Source organism: Bubalus kerabau, chromosome 2 (genome assembly GCF_029407905.1).
Source record: "Bubalus kerabau isolate K-KA32 ecotype Philippines breed swamp buffalo chromosome 2, PCC_UOA_SB_1v2, whole genome shotgun sequence".
NCBI lineage: Eukaryota > Metazoa > Chordata > Mammalia > Artiodactyla > Bovidae > Bubalus > Bubalus kerabau.
In genome coordinates this window covers 197,251,121-197,273,523 of record NC_073625.1, presented here as the reverse complement: position 1 = coordinate 197,273,523, position 22,403 = coordinate 197,251,121, and the positions used below count along the sequence as shown (strand labels likewise).

The window sequence follows — 22,403 nt, the reverse complement described above, 5'->3', positions numbered from 1 at the left end:
TCTCTGGCAAAGCTTCTCTCTCCCCAGACTTCGTGACATCTCTTTGGATCCTTTGAGGCCCCTCAGCTGGCTTATGGGTAATTTACCTTGTCAGATAAAGTGCCCTCTGGGTAGATGAGATTTTAACAATATTATCATGCTAATTGAAAAATACGCATTGCACATATTTAATAGAATCGTCTCTGGCCTTTGCGCTTGTCTTTAAATCGAGCCCACCAATATTCCATCAGAAATCAAGTGTTTCTTTTGGCAGAGAAGAGGTTTGGGCACAAAAGTGTACAATCAGTCCTTCCAATGAATATTCAGAACTGATCTCCTTTAGGATGGATTGGTTGGATCTCCTTGCAGTCTAAGGGACTCTCAAGAGTCTTCTCCAACACTAATATAATATTGGAATCAGACTATACATATGGTTTTGTATCATAATTTCCCCAATTTTCCCCTAAGAATTTGGATTTTCCATGTCCTACCAAGCCCTTTGCCCCACCAGTTGGGTCATTTGCATTCAGTGTCTCAATGCACAGGCCCAAGCCTCCAGGTGGAGCTGGTGGGGGGCCTCTGGGGTGGAGTGGGAGGCTTGGCTGGCCTGTGAAACCATCTATAAATAATATCGCCCATTGCAAATATTGATTTTGATGCACTACTTAAGGCATTTTCTAATTTGAAAATATTTTCAACTGAAAAAGCTGTCATTTGCAATTCGTCATGTTATGAGGATCCTGTATTAAATATTTTGGGATTGGTTATTTGACTTGGAAAGTTGCAGAAGCACAGAAATTCCTGTATCTCCAAAAAATAAGAGAATGGATTTTAGAGCCGCTCTGACAGGCATATTCTAAGAAAGACTTTTTTTTTAGTATTGCTCTCATCTTAAAAGTTTTTTAATAGTGCTCTACGCTTGCAAAAAATATGGATCCTTGTGGCATCTACACATTATAAAGACTGTTTCTTTCATGTGACTGAAAAAGTTGTCTAATTACGGTTCTCAGGATGTTGAATTAATCCCATCACTCTTTGGAGCAGAGAGCAGTGCTGAAGTACTGATCTGGGGAAACCATTATTAATAAAACTGGGAGCTGGGAGGAAAGGACGAGATTTTAAAAATATTTTCTTTGCAAAAGTATACGAGGACCTCAGTACGTCCGTTACAGCTCGGCCTTTATCTTGTTCCTAATTTTTGCTTTATGCTGAACTTTTATTTGAAGAAGTGTTGCTGCAACTCTGGCCCCTTACTTTTTTTTAGAAGGAAGAATTTTAAGTTCATCCCTCTTTTAAGATACTTTAAAATAATATTTTAGCAGTGGGTTTGTCACTAAATGTACAGTTGATCCTTGGTTTTAACATTTGGGAAAAAACCCAAAGTTTACTATATTGAAATTCTCTTTCAGGTTGTTCCAAGATCTTTGAAGATCCAAGAAGAAGCCGTGTTGACCAAAAGCAAGACAAATGACTTACGGAGAAAAAGGATGGGGGAGCCAAGGGCGATTCAAGGTAAAACAAAAGGCCCCAGAAAAGTCCTGCCTTTCAAAAGTTTTTAGAAAAATGTGAATGTAAAGATTTTGTATCTTCAGTATTTGGTATTTGTGGGACCCAAACCTCCAAAGACCTTTCCTGGGATCCTTTAATGTACTTCGAGGAGCCTAGGCTGGTTCCCTAGATTCTCCCCCCAACACACAAAATGCCCTTGACCCAGTATACTCCGTCTGTTCCTGCCTTCAACACTGTGGGGTTTTTAAAATCACCACTTGGTAAGTTCTGTATTCATCACAACTCCTCCTTTCTCCACCGCCTTCCACTTTCTCCTGCTCCATCCAGAAGAGACAAAGCCAAGAACAATGTCTACAGAGCCGTCCTTTTTTTTTTTTTTTTTTTTTTCCGCTTGCCATCTCTATTCAAGCTATTTGTTGACATGGAAATTGTTGGTTCACGAGGATCCCTTCATGGCAAAGTACAAGGTGAAAATAAGCAGCAATTCTTAGGCTGAACGAGGAGGTAGAAGGGTTCTGTCTTGGGCTGATAATTTAGATAATTTTTGTGACTCTCTGCTCAGTTCCTATTTTCTGAATAATTATGTAAAACTTTATTTTAGGATTATCCATCCATATACCTAGGAGACTTTGTGTTTCTGAGTTTCCAGTGGCATCAGTGTAATAAGCAAAAATGAGAAATCTATTTTTTATTTATTTTTAATTAAAGGATAATTGCAGTATTGATTCGAGAAATCTATTTTTAAAGGAGCGGGATAAAAAAAAAAAGTAGAAAAATTTCCCAATAAAGTGATATTGCAACTCTGTTGTTTTTTACTCGCTAAGTTGTACCTGACTCTTTGCAACTTCATGGACTGTAGCCCACCAGACTCCTCTGTCCATGGGATTCTCCAGGCAAGAATACTGGAGTGGGTTGCCATTTCCTCCTCCAGGGCATCTTCCCGACCCAGGGACTGAACCCGCGTCTCTTCTATCTCCTACATTGGCAGGTGGATTCTTTACCACTGCGCCACCTGAGAAGCCCGTTGCAGTTCTAGAAGAATGTATTATGAACATGTATTCTACTGCACTATTTTATTCAGTAGATAGTTTTAATATTGAATATATTTCCAAGATCCTTATGTACTATTTTAATGGGTGGTATTATATAGTATAAAATTATAGGAAGCAATGCTTTTGAAGAATTGTGGTAAGAACAGAAACTAAGTAATAAAACACTGTATCTGTTACTGAAGGGATGCAAATCAGTATGATGCCTTCTTGAATGTGCTTTTATGATAGCTATATTTTTCTGTACTATTACTGGGTTTGGTTAGTGGTTATTTTACCTGAATTCAATTGCAACCTCATTTTGAGAGGTCCACACAGGGATTGAGTCTTTGCCTTCATTAGCTATGCAAAAAAAAATAAATAAACTTGGAGAATTTCAGCAATTTATCTACAAAACACGCCCCTTGTTTCTTCAGGACTGTCAGGCTTTTCTCAAAAAAAAGCATTCCAGAGGTCAAAGAGATTACGGTGGGGCTGGTGTAACACTGACTTATGCCTCAAACTTAAGAGTCTGTCCTCTGGTGATGTGATGAGTAGATGGTTCAACAGTGCGTGGTGCCCAGGACGGGCTTGGAGCAGAGTTTGTGTCCAGTAAGAAACTGCAGTTACATTGGACGTGGTTCCTGAGGCCACACCCCCATCAGGGCCTGTCCTCTTCATCAGTTAAAAGATGGAAAATAAAGATGTGTCCATTTGCAGGGATGCTGGGACAAAGTACCACAGACTTGGGGGGGCTTAGACAGCGGAAGTTTGTTCTCTCCCAGCTCTGGAGTTCAGGGTGAGGACAGGGCCGGTTCCTCCTGTCTGTCCATCTCTGTGGCTTATAGATGGTCATATTCTTCCTCTGTCTTCTGCTTATGCAAACTTGTTTTGAAATTTCCCCCCCTTTTTTTAACTAAGGACACCAGTCATATTGAGTTAGGGCCTACCCTAATGACCCCACTTTAGCTTCATTACCTGCAGAAAGACTCTGTCTCCTAATAAGGTCACATTCTCAGATGCTGGGGGTTTGGGAGCTGAAGAATTGATGCTTTTGAACTGTGGTGCTGGAGAAGACTCTTGAGAGTCCCTTGGACAGCAAGGAGATCAAACCTGTCCATCTTAAAGGAAATCAACCCTGAATATTCATTGGAAGGACAGATGCTAAAGCTGATGTTCCAGTTCTTTGGCCACCTGATGCAAAGAGCGGACTCACTGGAAAAGACCCTGATGTTGGGAAAGGTTGAAGGCGGGAGGAGAAGGGGACGATAGAGGTTGAGATGGTTAGATGGCATCACTGACTCCTTGCACATGAGTCTGAGTAAACTCCGGGAGTTGATGATGGACAGGGAGGCCTGGTATGCTGCGGTCCATGGGGTCACAAAGAGTCAGACATGACCGAGCAACTGAGCAACATTACCATAACGGGGTGTGTGAGACAAACAGTTCAACCTATTGCAGTACTTATTTATATCTGTTGGAACGATAAAGCCTTATTGTACTGAAGGAGTTCAGTTTCTTATTTTTAGGCGAACGTAGAGGTACATTTGGTTTCTCATATTTCCACCTCCCACTGATCTTTGCTTACTTTAGGGAGAGCAGGCGCCCGAGCTGGGGCCAGGTTGAGCCGAGGGGGGCACCAGTTTCAAGGAGATGCTCCCTCTCGAGTGCTGATTCTGTTCCTGCCGGAGCTGAGAGGGGGTGCCTCCTGAAATTGTGGGCCTCAGGTGGACGTCTCGCTGACCTCCCACTCCATTTAGGAGACCACTGCCTGGGGGAGGGTCAGACCTGTGCAGTTCTTAGGGTACGTTTTGCTGTTAATAGTAAGAAACTGACGTACCTAATGTCCACTCATCCGGAATCAGTGAATCTGCTGACCGGTTCTTGCAGTGAATGGATCTGTTATGATGAGTTTGCTCAGAGACCTTTTACCTAACGGGTCTGCACTTAATGACTAGTTAGCCTAAAATTTAAAATTCCGTTTTAAAATTAAGGACAAAGGGCCTTTATGAAAAGCCAGCAGCTTATTTTTTGGAAATTATTTTTTCACAAAGTTGCAGGATTTAATACAGTATTGGCCTGCTTGCTTTCTTTCCAGTATTCAGTTCAGGTCAGTTCAGTCTCTCAATCGTGTCCGACTCTTTGTGACCCCGTGTATTTCCAGTATTGATGGCCACTTATCAAGTGCTTGAGGGAAAAATGAAAGTGTTAGTCACTCAGTGAGTAGTCTGACTCTTTGTGACGCCACAAAGCCTGCCAGGCTCCTCTGTCCATGGAACTCTCCGGGCAAGAAGACTGGTGTGGGTTGCCTTTCCCTTCTCCAGGGGATCTTCCTGACCCAGGGGTCGAACCTGAGTCTCCCAAATTGCGGGTAGATTCTTTACTGTCTGAGCCGCCAGGGAAGCCCTATGAAGTGGTCCCTCTGTGCCTAGCCCTGTGAGGGGTTTCAGGAGCATGATTCAATCTAAGACTCCCAAAGGCCTTCGGTTGCAGGCAGAGGAGATTCACCAAACAGTGCTTCTACTGGGGAACTAACCAGTTAGAATAGACACCAGCCAAATTTTGTGTCACACCTGTGTGAATTCAGTTCAGTTCAGTGTCTCAGTCATGTCTGACTCTTTGTGATCCCATGGACTGCAGCACGCCAGGCTTCCCTGTCCATCACCAACTCCCGGAGCTTACTCAATCTCATGTCCATTGAGTTGGTGATGCCATCCAACCATCTCATCCTGTCATCCCCTTCTCCCCCTGCCTTCATCTTTCCCAGCATCAGGGTGTTTTCCAATGAGTTGGTTCTTCCCATCAGGTGGCCAAAGTGTTGGAGTTTCAGCTTTAGCATCAGTCCTTCCAATGAATATTCAGGACTGATTTCCTTTAGGATGGACTGGTTTGATCTCTCGGCAGTCCAAGGGACTCTCAAGAGTCTTCTCCAACACCTCAATTCAAAAGCATCAATTCTTCGGTGCTCAGCTTTCTTTACAGTCCAACTCTCACATCCATACATGACCACTGGAAAAACCATAGCTTTGACTAGATGGACCTTTGTTGGCAAAGTAATGTCTCTGCTTTTTAATATGTTGTCTAGGTTGGTCATAGCTTTTCTTCCAAGGTGCAGGTGTCTTTTACTTTCATGAGTGAATGGCAGAGCATCAATTTGGAGGTGGTAATTGAGCGTCTTTTTTCCTCCTGACATCAAATGCTATGCTATGCTATGCTAAGTCACTTCAGTCGTGTCCGACTCTGTGTGACCCCATAGACGGTAGCCCACCAGGCTCCCCTGTCCCTGGGATTCTCCAGGCAAGAACACTGGAGTGGGTTGCCATTTCCTTCTCCAATGCATGAAAGTGAAAAGAGAAAGTGAAGTCGCTCAGTCGTGTCCGACTCCTAGCAACCCCATGGACTGCAGCCCACCAGGCTCCTCCATCCATGGGATTTTCCAGGCAAGTGTACTGGAGTGGGGTGCCATTGCCTTCTCCTGACATCAAATAGATGTTGTCTTTTCCAACTCCATCAGCCAGTTCTCCAGCTCTCCAGCTCTCTAATACCAACTGAACATCCTACAATTTGATTTAATTCTGAGACCTCCCAGAGTTAGTACCAGACACCACAGGCTAAAGGCTCAGTGCCACAAGACTGTTCCCCACTGCAGAGACCAGTGGAGAGCATCAGGTCCCCAGGTTACCCATCCTTCTGTCCAGCTGGGCTACAGTTAGGGGTTCCCACAACCTCTCTCCAGGATTCAGTAATGTTTTTAAAATTAGAGGATAATTACTTAACAATATTGTGATGGTTTTTGCCACACACCAACATGAATCAGCCACAGGTATACATATGTCCCCTCCCTCTTGAACCCCCCTCCCACTGCCCACCCCATCCCACCCCTCTGGGTTGTCATAGAGTACAACCCAGCAATCCCACTACTGGGCATATACCCTGAGGAAACCAGAACTGAAAAAGACACATGTACCCCAAAGTTCACTGCAGCACTATTTACAGTCACTAGGACATGGAAGCAACCTAGAAGTCCATCAACAGATGAATGGACAAGGAAAGTGTGGTACATATACACAGTGGAATATTACTCAGCCACAGAAGGAGCACATTTAACTCATTTCTAACGAGGTGGGTGAACCTAGAGCCTATTATACAGAGTGAAGTAAGTCAGAAAGAGAATGACAAATGTAATTAACGCATATGTATGGAATCTAGAAAAATGGCATTGATGAACCTATTTGCAGGGCAACAAAGGAGACATAGGTGGCTTCGCTGGTGGCTCAGATGGTAAAGAGTCTGCCTGCAGTGTGGGAGACCCAGGTTCATTCCCTGGGTTGGGAATATCCGCTGGAGAAGGAAATGGCAGCCCACTCCAGTATTCTTGCCTGGAGGACTCCGTGGACAGAGGAGCCCGGCAGGCTACAGTCCCTGGGGTCACAAAGAGTCAGACACGACCGAGTGACGAACAGTTTCACTTTCAAAGGAGACACAGATCTAGAGAACAGACTTATGGACACAGTGGGGGCAGAAGAGGGTGGGATGATTTGAGAGAAGAGCCTTGAAACATATACATTACATATGTAAAATCGATAGCCAGGGGAGTTTGCTTTATGACGCAGGATTTAGTGATTCGAGAGAAGGAGTCGCAGAAGTCAGGACAGTGCTGTACTTCCTATGACAAGTTTTTTACAAAGGGCACAAATGAACAGATGGATGGGAGTTTGTAGGATGGAGGTCCAGAAGGGTCCCGAGCATAGGGACCTCATCTCCAAGGAGCGGGGGACGTGGGGATTTCTCACCAACTATGAAACTCTCTGAATTCTGTCGTTTAGGGGTTTTATGAACATTTCATCATGTAGGCAAGACTGGTTACAGATTCAGTCTCCAGCTCTTCCTCTCTCCCCAGAGGGAAGGGGTGGGGCTGAATGTTCCAGGTCTCCCATCACGGCTCTGAGCTTCTGAGACTAGCCTGAATCCATCAATGGCTCCATCACAAGTCACTTCATTAGAACAAAACATGGTCCTGGGACTCCTGGTGGTTCAGTGGATGGGGCTCCCTGCTCCCAATATGGAAGGCTGGGGTTCCCTGGTGGGGAAACCTGATTCACTGAAGAAGACCCTGATGCTGGGAAAGACTGAAGCCAGGAGGAGAAGGGGATGACAAAGGATGAGATGGTTGGTTGGCATCAGCAACTTGATGGACACGAGTTTGAGTAAATTCCGGGAGTTGATGATGGACAGGGAGGCCTGGCGTGCTGTGGTTCATGGGGTTGCAGAGAGTCGGACATGACTGAGCAACCGAACTGAACTGAGGTGGAAAGCCGGATCTGGCTTCCATCCTGCATCTGACTCGGCACCTCTGCTCAGATGCACTACCATTTGAGGGAGCCCTGCCCCCAGGCCTTCTCGGCCTTCTCTTGCCCATCCCCCAATCTGCAGAGCACCTGAAGTGCCTGGGAGCCCAGAGCTCCTGCCCAAACTGTCCCGAGCATCTTTGGGGCCGACGCAGGCTCCTTCCTTGAAATCCATCCTCTTGGCAGGTCCTGTGTGTGCCTTTCTAGACGTGACAGATGGCCATCAGGGCCGTGTAGACTGAAATGTCCCCATGATTGTGTCGGGGGCCAGAACCGGGTTGGGAAGAGAAGCAGGGAGGGAGTGTCCTTTTTCTATTCTGGCCCCAGCCCCGCAGATATCCAGGCCTTCTCTTAACCATTTGACCGCATTGCCTACCTAATTACACAGCACTTATTTTCCTTTTGGCCCTGTGTGCCAGTCCACACTTAATGCAGTTTTATCTAAAGCAACCCAAATCAAATATTTGTTTCTGTGTAGTAAGCTTTGGCGTTTTCAAAACAGGGATGAAGAAGGGATCGTTTCAGCTTTCAAGATACCCAATAATAAAAGAACACTGGGTTGTGAAATCCAAAGTCATAAACATATACATTACCCAAGGAATTTATTGCAAGAAGTATGTAGTTGAGAAAGTTTTTTTAGACAACACAGGTCCAAGTTTTACAAGGGTTCAAGGGCAAGTAAAGGAGAAAATAAAAGGCTCTACAGGAATATCAATGCATCAGGTCATTCAACAATGACTAAATATTTGAGAAATGCTCACTGGAAACACAAAAGTGAATTAGAAGAGCTTTTAAAAAAGAGGAAGAACAGACACCAAAGGACTGCAAAGACAGTTGAGGGTGTTTGTGAAGGGGAGAGACAGTGGGGAAGGTGCCAGGGCCGTCACCTCCTGGGCTTTGGGGCTGCCACTGCTTAGCTGATCTGATCTGGAGGATGACAGAACCATTCACATTATTGTTGCTTAGTTGCTAAGTTGTGTCTGACTCTGTGACCCCGTGGACTTCAGCACGCCAGGCTTCTCTGCTTCCACTGTCTCCCTGAGTTCACTCAAATTTATGTCCGTTGAGTTGGTGATGTTATCCAACCATCTTATCCTCTGCTGCCCACTTCTCCTCCTGCCCCCCATCTTTGCCAGCAAAATTCCAGCGAGTCAGCTCTTCAGATCAGGTGGCCAAAATATTGGAGCTTCAGCTTCATCAGTCCTTCCAATGACTATTCCTTTAGGATGGGCTGATTGGATCTCCTTGCAGTCCAAGGGGCTCTCAAGGGTCTTCTCCAGCACCACAGTTCAAAAGCATCAGTTGTTTGGCGCTCATTGACATTGACTGGTTCATAAGTTCCTTGAGTTGATGGTGATCCTGGTGGTGGTGGAGGTGGTTAGTATCATATACCCTGGCTCCCTAGGGTGGGGGGATGGGAGGAGCACTGGTTCCCCGTTTCCCTGCCTTCCTGCCAGTCCGCGTGCCTCTTGCTCTTCAAGGCTTTGTGGTGGCACCTCTGTGGCCCTCTCCCTCCTCTGGGTACTCTCCATGTCCCTCACCAGGCAGTGTCCCTGGCTGCCTGCTGTCATGACTGAACTCTGAGTATCTGTATCAATTGTTTCCCCTTCTCCATCCCTTGAAGGGCGTGGCTGTATTGCATCTGGAATCTATATATCCCCTTCCCCACAGCTTCATCCTTATGCCTTGAAAGTACCCCAGACTTCCTTATAAAAGACATGAGACGTAAACAGTCGCTATTAAGTTTATGTCTTACTGGGTTACAGATCAAATGGCCTTGGTGACTTCTGTGATGCATCTGTGGTCTTGGATATCCAGAATGTTGATCCTGTTTCACTGTGCTTAGAAACCCCAGCAGGCTGGCAGAGTCCTATCATGGGGATTGAGGATTCAGCTCGGAGGGAAGGGCTCCGAGAATCCCCGAGTCTTCTGGTTGAAGTTTCTCAGTTCCTCTTCAGTTTCCTAGCTCATTTTGAGGGTGGGTCAGGGTTTGAGATCATGTCTGGTAGCTCAGACTATAAAGAATCTGCCTACGATGCAGGAGACCTGGATTCGATCCCTGGGTTGGGAAGATCCCCTGGAGAAGGGAATGGCAACCCACTCCAGTATTCTTGCCTGGAGAATTCCCTGGATAGAAGAACCTGGCAGGCTACAGTCCATGGGGTCATAAAGTCAGACATGGCTGAGTGACTTAACACTTTCATTCTTAGATGAATGGAAATGCTTTATTTGTAGGTTGAGGTGAAGTCAGTTTCTTTTGAAATTCCTATTGGAGTCACCTTTTATCTCTCTAGTTGGGAAAGTCTTGAGGGGCATCTAGGTAACCTGGTTATTAACAGCATATAGTGTATATTGTTAATTGCCACAAAAATGCCATGGAACACTGTATTTCCAGTCTCAGTGGTTTAAAACAAGGAGCATTTGTTCTGCTCATGAGCCCGTGGATCTGCCATTCACCTTACCTTCCTGAGAAGTTTTGGTTTTGTAGTTTTCCTCACGTGCCCCGGGTTTGATGGGCTCTCAGATGGATGATCAGTGGTCTTGGCTGGAGAGATTGGATGACTGGGCTTTTTCCACATGCCTCACGTCTGCAAACCACTAGCTTGGGCAGGTTTCCATGGGGCTAGAGAGTTTCAAGTGGAGACGCTTGGTATCTCTTGAGACCTGGGCTCTCCTCCTGTGTTCTGTTGGATGAAGCAAGGCCCAGGGGCAGGCCAAGAACTGGGCTTGGGGAAGCAGACCCCACTCAGCAAGAGGAGCCCCTGTCATGGGCGGAAGGCATGGACCCGGAGAGGCATGGAGAACTGACACTCTTTTAACCCACCATAGCACGACGGGAGAGTGTGAGCCTGCTAGTCCCCGCCTTCTCTGTGCATCTCCAGCACACGCAGGGCACTTTGGTTTCCTATGTGGGCTGTGAGCCAGTCCCACGCTGAGCAGCCTCAAACAGCCCACTTGGTGTTTCCCATAATCCCGTACCAGGCTGGACAGTTCTCCTCTCCTGATATTGCTGGGGGCTGTGGTCATCTGAGACATGATCATGCTGGAGTGTCCAGGGTGGCTCCTCTGTGGGCCTGGCACGTGGGCTGGGTGTCAGCCATGTACCCGCCTCAGGCCCCCGCCACATTGCTGTGCTGCCCTGGGGCATGGAGACTGGGTTCCCACAGGCGGGAAGGGAGAACTGCACTCAGGGCCCCCCAGAGCCTCCTTCTTCAGCGTTTCAGGACCAGAGGCGGTTGCTAAGTCTCCTGGGCTTTGAGGGTAGGGGACAGGCTTGTGGTGTGTGTGTGCAGAGGGGGAGGGGTGGTGTGGGGTGAGCTTCCTAGGGGGGATGCTGAAGCCTACAGAAAGAGCCCTTGTTCCTGAGCATGGGGTTCTGCAGTGGTTGGGTGGGTGGGGGCTTCCTATTGTCTGGAAGCCCTGAGGAGGCTGTCCTGTGGGAGTCGAAGGAATTCCCCCACCCCCGGGGAGCCAGTTCCGAGAGACCTCTGGCCAGGCCCCTAGTTTGCCAAGAACATGGGTTAGCTTCAGCCGTTCCCCAAGTCAAGTTCAAGACCGTGCTTCATTCCTTTAGCATATTTAGCAACTATTATCCCCCAGAGGACTTACTTTTGACTTGAAGGGGGAATTGCATATTTCCTGGGATCAAGAAATTTGGCTTTAGGAAAAAATAATGTCTGAGGTTCCAAGTTTGTCATCTTCCTGAACAACCAAGCTCCCCCTGTTCTTGGGACTTGCAGCCACCTGGGGGATAGACTCCACCCCACCCACCGCTCCCCCAAGCATTAGGGCTTCCCCGGTGGCTCAGAGGTCAAGACTCCACCTACCAATCCATTGAGACCATGGGTGTAATCCCTGGGTCTGGAAGATCCCCTGAAGAAGGAAACGGCAGCCCATTCCAGTATTCTTGCCTGGGAAATCCCATGGACAGAAGAGCCTGGCAGGCTGCAGTCCATGGGGTCACAGAGAGCTAGACAGGACTGAGTGATGAACACGCACGCACCCCCAAGCATGCAGACCTGAAGATGAAGGCATCCCATGAGAGGCCGAGCTGTGTCGAAAGTGGCTATGTTTGTACCTCGAGAGGGTCAGAAAGCCTGGATTACAGATGTACTCCCGTGAGAGCCCCAGCAGACCCCCTGGAGTGATGTGTTTGCAAGCAAACTTGGAAGTCCGCGTCTGTGTCTGTCTTCCTGTCATCAAATTGCTTGTTTTCATTCTGAAGTTTACTACTGCTCAGAGTCAGAGGCCTGATTTACAAAAAAGAGAAAACACTCAACAGTAACTGTTAAACAAAAAGTGATCCCACCTAAGAACATAAATTAGAAAAAGTTGTTTTCAGTGCCAGAAAGCAACCGATGGCTAAGACCTACAGAAGCCCAGGGCTGATTGGGGAAACGGTGCCTGGAGCCCTGAGGAAGGGTCCTGAGGATGGAAGAGGTTCCCTTTGGGATCAGCTTTGGCTGGACTATGGCCAGGAATGGAGGGGGCCTCCAGTGGGTGGTGGGTAGCTGCGGGGAAGAAGTACCACTGCCCTTCTCTCCTCCCGCCCCCTGAGCAGCAGACGGTGTCCCATTGGTCGGACTTGATTGGGCCCAGAATGCAAGGGCGCTCAGCTGAGGTCATCTGTAGGGGTCAACCCTGGGGGGCACTGGCAGGCTGTGGGGGGTGGGAAGTGGAGACTGGTTCTGGGGTGGGAAGACAGAAAAGAACTGCAGCACGCTGGTTTGTAACCTGAAGAAAGGAGTATCCTGGGTGAAGTCTTTATCCCTAGAATATTGGTATCTTAACATTTAATTCATGTGGGTTTAAATTGTCAGTACATTAAATTATCTTCACAGTACAGGGTGAAACCTGTTAATTATGTGAAACCGAAGATCCTTTTGGGTCTTGGTGTCAGGCCAGTCTGACCTGAATCCCGGCACTGTTTCTTATTAAGCATGTGATCTTGGAGAAGTTAGTGACTTCCCTGGGTGTCCACAGGCTTCCCCGGTGGCACAGTGGTAAAGAATCTGCCTGCCAATGCAGGAGATGCAAGAGACAAGGGGTTCGATCCCTGGGTTGGGAAGATCCCCTGGAGGAGAGCATGAAAACCTACTGTGGTATTCTTGCCTGGAGAATCCCATGGACAGAGGAGCCTGGTGGGCTACAGTCTGTCCATAGAATTTCGAAGAGTCAGACATGACTGAGCACTTGAGCAGTTGTGAAGCTTACAGATGTGTGTTGCTGTTCAGTTGCTCATTCACATCTGACTGTTTGTGACCCCATGGACTGCAGCACACCAGGCTTCCTTGTCCTTCACCATCTTCTGGAGCTTGCTTAAACTCCTGTCTTTGAGTCAATGATGCCATCCAATCATCTCATCCTCTGTCACCCCCTTCTTCTCCTGTCTTCAATCTTTCCCAACATCAGGGTCTTTTCCAGTGAGCTGACTCTTTGCATAAGGTGGCCAAAGTACAGATATATAGATGATATTAGTTTGGGTAGAAATATCAGAGTCCAATTCTATCAATATAATAGTAAATATCATTTTGGGGGTCTCATTTCTTCCTTTGAATGATTGCTTATAGATGCTACTCATGTAAAATGATGTGTATCAACTGAATTTGACTTGGGTTTTGGGGAGCTTGACATCTTACGGTTTTAGGGATTAAAACTAAATGTTATTCCCGACATAAGAGCAGTCAGGTTTCTAGTCACTTCATTCACTGTCCGTATCTAAGGCGAACATCTGAGGAGACCTTCACTGTTCACCTAAAACTGTCACAACGTTGTTAATCATTGTATGTGCTCAGTCGTGTCCGACTCTCTGCGACCCCGTGGACTGTAGGCCGCCAGGCTCCTCTATGGGAATATTCCGGCAAGAATACTGGAGTGGGAAGCCATTTCCTCCTTCAGGGGACCTTTCCGACCCAGGGATCGAACTCATGCCTCCTGCATCTCCAGATTCTTTACCAGCTGGGAAGCCCCATTAATTGGCTATTGCTTTTTGTTGTTCAGTGGCTCAGTCGTGTCGGACTCTTTGCAACCCCGTGGACTGCAGCACACGAGGTTTCCCTGTCCTTCCTCATCGGCTATACTCCAATGCAAAATAATTTTTTTTTTTTTTAAATAAAGGCAAACGTTTAATGCAGGGCTAGGATTTCTTTACTGTTGTGTGTGTGTGCTGTATTCAGTCCTGATGGAACACAGAACACAGATTCGTGGCTGCTTACAGCTGTTTGTGACACCCCTTTGTGTCTCCTAGCTGCCTGGGATGCTGAGTGAATGGTAGCCGTGCTCGCCTCCTGAAGGTCATGATTCAGACTGTCCCAGACCCAGCAGCTTATATCAAGGTAGGTTCCATCATGGCCACGAAACTGCCCTGACTTCCTCCTTGACTGGATTTTCACAGACCTCTGCCCACCTCTCAGTGAGTACCAGGGTCAGTCATCTACAGCTGTGAGCCAAACCCAGTCCACTGTCTGTTTTTCCACATCTCAGGAGCTAAGAAAACGCCTTTCACATTTTTAAATGGTTGAAAAAAAATCAAAAGAATATTTCGCAGTGCATGTAAATGACAGGAAATTTAGATTTCATTGTGCAGAAGGAGTGTTCTCCTGGGCTCTAGCCACGCTCATTTCCATGCCGTCGGGGGCTGCTTCCACGCTGTCATGGCAGAGTTGAGCCCTTCCAACTTGGGAGACCATATGGGCTGCAAAGCTGACAGTATTTACTATCTGGTTCTTTGCAGGGAAGGAGAGCTGACCCCTGAGTTAACATCGAAAACCACATCCAAATTCTCTGACTTCTGTTCTAATTCCATCTCTTTGACGCTTCCCGAGGTTACCTAGGGAGAGACGGGAGGGGCGGGGTCCCGGGTTTCCAGCGCTCAGCTGCCGTGTTATCGGGGCGCCCCGACACTTCAGCAGCTTGTCACCCACACCTGCCCCCCTCCTCTGCCCACTGACAGCTCTTCTGCGGGATCTGGAGGTGAGAGAACTGGGGGGCTGAGACTCGAGCCAAGGCAAGTCCCTGCAAGGAAACCGGCCAGTTCTTTTTAGGGCTCTGCGTCCACGTGGTTGCAGCCACCAGGAGGAAATGAAGTGATGGTTTTCATATACTTGACCCAAATAAAAGTTACAGAAAACGTTGGGGCTTGGGCTACATCAGCCAGATAGGCTGTCTGCACCTGCGCTGGTTGGTTCAGCTGTCTGCGTTGGCCCAACTCGCTCACTGCCTTGCCAGTTCCTGACTTTCCCCATATAAATTCATTTCCCCAAGTGGCCTGGTCGTTTTTTTTTTTTTTTCTAATTTTTACTCTTTACCTGAAACATTTATTGAAAATTGAAAATGGCTTATAAAGGAGAAAGTTTATGGTATTGAACGATTTTACCATTTGGGGGGGTTACTAAAACATAAAACACCCTCCGAAGTGACCTGTACACACACACATTTACATACACGTGTGCATTTTAAAAGTATATTTGGAAAAGTGTTGTGTACCATGTGCAACTCACGTTCACACACATTTGATTTCTTTGAGAATGGAATTAGAAGTAATGAGTTTTAAGTGTGTTTTTTTTTATAGCTTTGTGGGTGTTCTTGCAAGTGTGAGAAATACAGGGAGTCTGAAGGGTGTGGAGGATGCTAGATTTCTTCCAGGGACTGAGAGGAGAGGACCTTCTGGCAGACACTATCATCTGATTTCTGTGTGATGGTTTATTGGGGTATGGCTGCTATGTCTACAGAAACACAAGTGGGAAAACTCTTGTGGCGGTGATAAGGTTTCTTCAGAAATATCTGGAACGTGTTTGGTGAGTGTGTTTGTGCTACACCCAGATGGAGGAGGGGACCTTTTTTCTTTTTAGTCTCTTGTTAATCACGAAGCCACAGGTTGCAAAGAGAAGCTCTCGGAGAAGGAAGGTGATACAAGAAATATCTTCTAAAGCTCAGAGTATGAGCAGCAACAACTGAAATTCATTTTGACTGGCATTTTATTCGTAACCAACCAGCAGGAAAAGATGAGGTCAGCAAGAAATTATTGCAGATTTTTAAAGTTAATTTATCCAGTCCAAACAGACAACTCTGAGAAACACGATCCCTGTAAATGTGTTCAGGAGAAACATTCTGTATTTGATCTCAGAAGTAAGCTATGTTTTCAGCTTTGATTTATCTTATTATCTTCATATTGCTTAATGTAAATGTAAGTGAAGGATAATTTTGAGAAATGGTAACCTTGAAAGTTTCTTAGAAACAAATTTCAACTCAAATTGCTTCTGTGTCTTTGAAGATGAACTGGCAATTTAGAGCGGCAGATAGTAATAGCCGATGTTGGCTCTGAGATAGAATTCTATTAAAGCCATTTGCTTCTCTTGTAAATCTATCAGATTCCACCTACTGAAATTTTAATAATTATTCCTGGACTTCCTTTTTTTTCCGTATATGGAATTGGTGTCCTTGACAACAGTCAGGAAAATAAGACTGCTTTCTACTGTTTCCTTAAAATACCCAGTTTGGGGAGTTTACTCAGTAAAATTTTCTGTGCTGAGATGTTTCTGCTTCTGGACTAAGGGACACAGCTCTTATTTCTCGGAGAGGAAGTTCTTATAAATGACACATGACAAGGTTCACTTGATATGTTAATGCAGAGAGTGGAAGAGTTTGTTTTTGGCTCACTGCTCCAGAAATGTTTTTCTCATCTGAAAAGTACTTGAATTCTCCACAGAATTGACTGCACATGGCAGTTGTGCTGGGAGACAGCCATAAAGACTTTATGCGTCCTTCGTACCCCTGCATAGGCTGATCTGGAGGAGAGAAATGATCCTTTTGTATTTAGGAAATGTATCCCACATAGCTTCCTATAGTTCTTTCCCACCAGAGCAAATTACTCTTATCCTTTCTATATTGAAAGAGCTGGAAATGATTTTACAAAGGAGGGATGGTAAATAATTATGAAATATTAGTCTTGACTTACATAATGGGACGGTTGTGGCAGTTGGTTTACAAGGAAAGTGAACCGAACTTTAAATGTATTTTTAGCCTATTCTTCATTGATGAGAATAGTAAGTTATTACGCACATTTTATTTGTCTTTCTTTTCTGGCCCTTCCAAGCACATTTTTGGAGAAGGAAATGGCAACCCACTCCAGTATTCTTGCCTAGAGGATGCCGTGGACAGAGGAGCCTAGTGGGCTGCCGTCTATGGGGTCGCACAGAGTCAGACACAACTGAAGAGACTGAACACAGATGCATGCATTGGAGAAGGAAATGGCAACCCGCTCCAGTGTTCTTGCCTGGAGAATCCCAGGGACGGCGGAGCCTGGTGGGCTGCTGTCTATGGGGTCGCACAGAGTTGGACACGACTGAAGCGAGTTAGCAGCAGCAGCCAAGCACTTTTTATTTATTTATTTAAGTCTGCGCTGGGTCTTCGTTGCTGCGAGCACGCTTTCTCTAGTTGCACAGTCTTCACCGCAGAACGGGGGCCTCTCCTTGCTGTGGTTTTTTTTGTTGTTGTTGCAGAGCACAGGCTCTAGACCTGACTCAGTAGTTGTGACACATGGGCTTGGGCTTAATTGTCCTTCAGCATGTGGGATCTTTGCAGACCAGGGATGGAGCCTGAGTCCTCTGCATTGGCAGGGCGATTCTTAACCACTGGACCACCAGGGAAGGCTCAAGCACGTTCTTGTGATAAAAATTATGGTCTCAAAACAGTATGCACTTAGCTGGTTAGGTCATGTGACCATTCTGTTGCTCTGCTAACGGGTAGCACCTTTTACCACCAAAGACGGATCCAGACTCTTTTCCCTGTTACCCCAGCCAAACTCATACTGCTTGCTGCATGACAGGCTAATAAATTCAGAGATAAGTTGTGAGTTGTTGGAGCAATTAATAGTGCTTTAATTCAGAAAGCCAGCAGATGGAGAAGATGGAGTAGTGTCCTAAAGAACTCGGGCCTCTTTTTTTCTAAAAAAAAAGGGGGGTGAAGGGGGTGAGGCTCATTGTTGTAAAGTTCTTGGTGCAGGAATCCTTTGTTCTTGCAGCTGCCTGTGCAGGTCTTGTAACAATGTTCCTATAAACTTCCAATGAGACAATTGTTGCTTTCTGCTCTGGAACTTTTTATCTCTGCGAATAGAAAAGTGCTGTACCTTTAAAGGTTAGAGGCTTGACAATGGGCTTTTCTGTATATTTCAGGCTATAGGCAACATTTTTACAAAGGTGCTGGGCCAGCATGACTAAGCACAGGCCACAAAGTCCAATGTGGAGTTGTTTCCTATTTCCTGTTACATCCTGAGCAGGGAAAAAAGACTAGAAAATCCATTTTATTAGGATTTGGTGAAGATTTCGGTGATGGATTCTCATCCTGATAAAGGAGTTCCCCATTTATATTGTTGCATTTCCTCATAAGAGCTCTGTTTTAATATTCCCTTTTACTAACATTTGATGAAGAGGGTGGGCAGAGTGGTGAAGTTTATGACTTTAAAGAGAGGTCCGATTGGTACCTTTTGTTATCGTTTCCTTTGCCATTCACCAGCTACCCACTTGGAATACTATACATTTTTGAACCGGCCAAAGGAGGATGGGACTGAGAGGGAAAGGGTCTGAATTTTAGTTCTACCCTGTGGATCACAGGGTGTGTGACCTCGCGATGCTGGTTCCTGAAACTCCCTGAGCCGTGTGTTTTTGGCAAAGTTCATGACGTGGGTCCTGGCCTCCTAGGACCTGATTCAATTCCCTCTCTATCATTGTGAGCTCGGTGATGTTGAACGACTTCTTTAATCTCTCTGCTTGGTTTCCTCTTTTCTGAAGCGGAAGCACCTACTTTGGGGATTAGTGTGAGGATTTAGTGATCTGTTATTACAAGTAATGCACCTAGACCCCGCCAGGAGCTCCTGTGGTTGGTAAAATGAGGATACCATATCCCTGTTGAAGAATTCACAGTGTCATCATGTCTGATTTACAAAGAGCCACGTGGATATCTCTTAGAAAATACTGAGTGAAAAAAAAATCTAAAACAGGATGAGCTCAGTGGCACAGTACTATTTATGTAGAGGGAAGCACACGCATTTCCCAAACAACATCATGTACTTTCATGGATACGTGTGGACCTGAAACATATTGTGACCACATCCAAGGGAATGAGTGCATGTATGGGACATGTTGGCTAGTTGGCTAATGACTAGTTGGCTAGTTACTCTGAGGGGTGGTTGAGGGATAAGGGATAGATACAATGTCAATTATATTACATATAATTGTCAATTACTGGCATAGAGGTTTGGAAGTGGTACAGAAAGTCCTTCCCTCCACACTGGTGCCAAGCTGGTATAATACCAACTGTACTTTGTTACTAGTTTGGCATTGCCTATGTAAGCTAATCATGCTCCAGCAGGTCCTCCCTAGTATATGCCCTATTGCACACGGGTGCCAGGAAACATGCATAAGCAAACAACTAGAACCACCCGAATGCCCACCAGAAGAAAGGATAAATGAGTTATAGTCTGCCCCCCCATGGAATACTACACAGTGGTGAAGAATAAACTACAAGCATTTATCTGTGTCTGTGTATCCATGTGTGTGATTCTCAAGGTTGGGTGAAAAAAAAGTCACAGCAGAATAAATAGAGTATGATTCCGCATATAAAGATCAAAAAGAGGAGAAACTACAAAACATATGTTGTTCAGAGACACACACATATGTGGCAAAAAGAAGAACAGAGGTGCAACATGCATATAATAATTCAGGACAGAAAAACATGCCTTGTCAGGGAGGGCAAGGCTTGGGGGAGGGACTCGGGTCGGGGGCAGTTCTGAGGTCGTGGCGTTGCCTGTGTCGGCTGAGTTCAGGTGAGAATGTTTGCTCCGCATTCTTTAACTTGCACAGTGTCACATATCCTGTTTGTGTAAGAGTGATATTTACAGTAAAGAAGGTAAGATGCTGAAAGAGGAGGACGGGAAGATGGAGGTGGGCGGCTCAGGACGGCATCGCGTTTGGGAAAACACTTTCTAATTGTAAACCCTTGATGCTCACCGTAGCAGAGAGAGACCACTTGGTCCATCGCTGGTCTGGCTGCTGAGGAGGGCAGGAGCCAGCTCTGGTTACGTGGCGTCTGGGCAGGGGACCATGGTGACGGGCTGTGCCAGCCCCGAACCTGAGCGTGGGGCTCTCCAGGCTCTTTGCTCTGCTCTTTTGTTTTTAAATTAGACAATAGTTGATTTGCAGGGTATGTTAATGTCTGCTATACGGCACCGTGATTCAGTTATACACATACACACACATTCTTTTCTCGCTTCTTTTCCAGTATTGTATATCACTGGTCCTTGAATAGAGTTCCCTGTGCTACACAGTGGGACTTCTTAGTTTACCCATTCTCTGTATAACAGTTTGCATCTGCTAACCCCAGACTACCAATGCACCCCTCCTTCAGCCACTCCCCGCCCCCCCCCCCGCCCCCAGCAGCTACATGTCTGTTCAGTCCATTGGTCATTTCCAAGTTGAGTGAGTCCACCCGCCTTTAGCTCTTTGAGTGACTTCATTGCATCATTTTGCAACAAGGAATCTCTCTCTGATTCACTTGTTCATTCATTCAAACACTTTTTATCAAAGCCTTCCTTGTACTTGAAATGGGTTGGGGGTGTTAGGTATTGGTGGCTCAGTCATGTCTGACTCTTTGTGACCCCATGACTGTAGCCCACCAGGCTCCTCTGCCCATGGGATTCTCCAGACAAGGGTACTGGAGTGGGTTGCCATGTCCTTCTCCAGGGGATCTTCCCGACCCAGGGGTTGCACCCGGGTCTCCTGCATGGCAGGCAGATTCTTTACCATCTGAGCCACCAGGGAAGCCTGGATGTGGGAATAAGAGACCATAAAGACACAGCATCTGCAGTACGGGGCAGAGGATACATGTTCCCCAAACACATGTTCTGGGACACCGCCCAGGGCAGAGGCTGGACCTCTCCCCCACACCTCACCCGTCCCAGCTGGTCCTGAGACAAGCCCTGTGCTGGGCAAGAGTGGCTTCTAACTGGGGACAGCCAGCCTGGTGGGCTTCCTGGGTGTCCCACCGTGCTGGTCCAGGTGGAACGTCGGGGGCTTCAGACTGTGCCCCACCTGATGGCTCCCAGATCGGGCCCACGAGCTGCCTCATCTAGAAATGCCTAGAGCCTGTTGCTGCTCTGCGGTCCAGAGGAGCACGCCGGGCTCAGGCCTGGGGTCCATGGCCAGCGAACCTCCAGCTCCTACTCCTAGGGTTTTGTGTGAGGATCAGTCGCAGACAGTTGACCACAGGGTAGACAGTTTCTCTGCTCTTCTTTCTAGTTGCTTCCACATGTGGAGAGGATTGAAAAATCGACTTTCTCAGAATTTGTTTCTAATTAGCATTTTTTTCCCCTTCCTGTTCCTTTCCCCTTTAATGTTTATATATTTTTTGGCCCATTTTTTAGAAGTGGGTTGGGGCTAGATGGTCTAGGTTTGAAGCCTGGCACTATTACTTACCCTAAAGAAGGCTGCATGCTGAAGAATGGATGCTTTCGAATTGTGGTGTTGGAGAAGACTCTTGAGAGTCCCTTGGACAGAAAGGAGATCCAACCAGTCTATCCTAAAGGAAATCAGTCCTGAATGTTCATTGGAAGGACTGATGCTGAGGCTGAAGCTCCAATATTTTGGCCACCTGATGGGAAGAGCTGACTCATTTGAAAAGACCCTGATGCAGGGAAAGACTGAAGACGAGAGGAGAAGGGGACGACAGAGGGTGAGATGGTTGGATGGCATCACCGACTTAATGGATGTGAGTTTGAGCAAACTCCAGGAGATGATAAAGGACAGGGAAGCCTGGCGTGCTACAGTAAATGGGGCTGCAAAGAGTCAGACACAACTTAGCGACTGAACAACAGACAACCACTTCTTACAAGTTGCTACAGTTGTAACTTGGGGATAGATAGTGTACCTACCTCATAGGATCATGAGGATTAAATTAGTTAATGTTAATGCTTTTCAAGCACTCAGAACAGTGCTTGGCTCCCATTAAACACTTCTTATAACATCACATGGGCTTTCCTTATAGCTCAGCTGGTAAAGAATCTGCCTGCAATGCAGGAGACCTGGGTTCAATCCCTGGGTTGGGAAGATTCCCCTGGAGAAGGGAAAGGCTACCCACTCCAGTATTCTGGCCTGGAGAATTCCAAGGACTGTATAGTCCATGGGGTGGCAAAGAGTCAGACACGACTGATCAACTTTCACTTTTATAACATCACACATTATCATCAATATAATATCATTAATATCCTTAATTATATATTATTAATATGTGATGCAGTATATTATATATTGTTGAGTTTTATATATTTTTATATTGTTTATATCTATTACTGATAAGCTTGATAATATATTATTAACACTTTATTACCCAGGTGGCACAGTGATAAAGAATCTGCCTGTAATGCAGAAGATACAAAAGACACGGGTTTGATCTCTGGGTTGGGAAGATCCACTGGAGAAGGAAATGGCAACCCACTCCAATATTCTTGCCTGGGAAGTCCTGTGGACAGAGGAATCTGGTGGGCTAC

At 46.3% G+C, this 22,403-nt stretch overlaps 1 protein-coding gene across 3 annotated transcripts in view; it reads left to right on the top strand.

Annotated features, from left to right (window-relative positions):
- Positions 1-22,403, top strand: part of ERG (ETS transcription factor ERG) — a 323,925-nt gene that overhangs the window by 75,935 nt on the left and 225,587 nt on the right. For all 3 annotated transcript variants that reach the window (XM_055569950.1, XM_055569949.1, XM_055569946.1), the window contains exons 2-3: positions 1,389-1,491; positions 14,112-14,199. In XM_055569950.1, coding sequence (XP_055425925.1) covers positions 14,161-14,199 — 39 coding nt within the window. In that variant the 5' untranslated portion in view covers positions 1,389-1,491; positions 14,112-14,160. The remainder of the gene's footprint in view (positions 1-1,388; positions 1,492-14,111; positions 14,200-22,403) is intronic.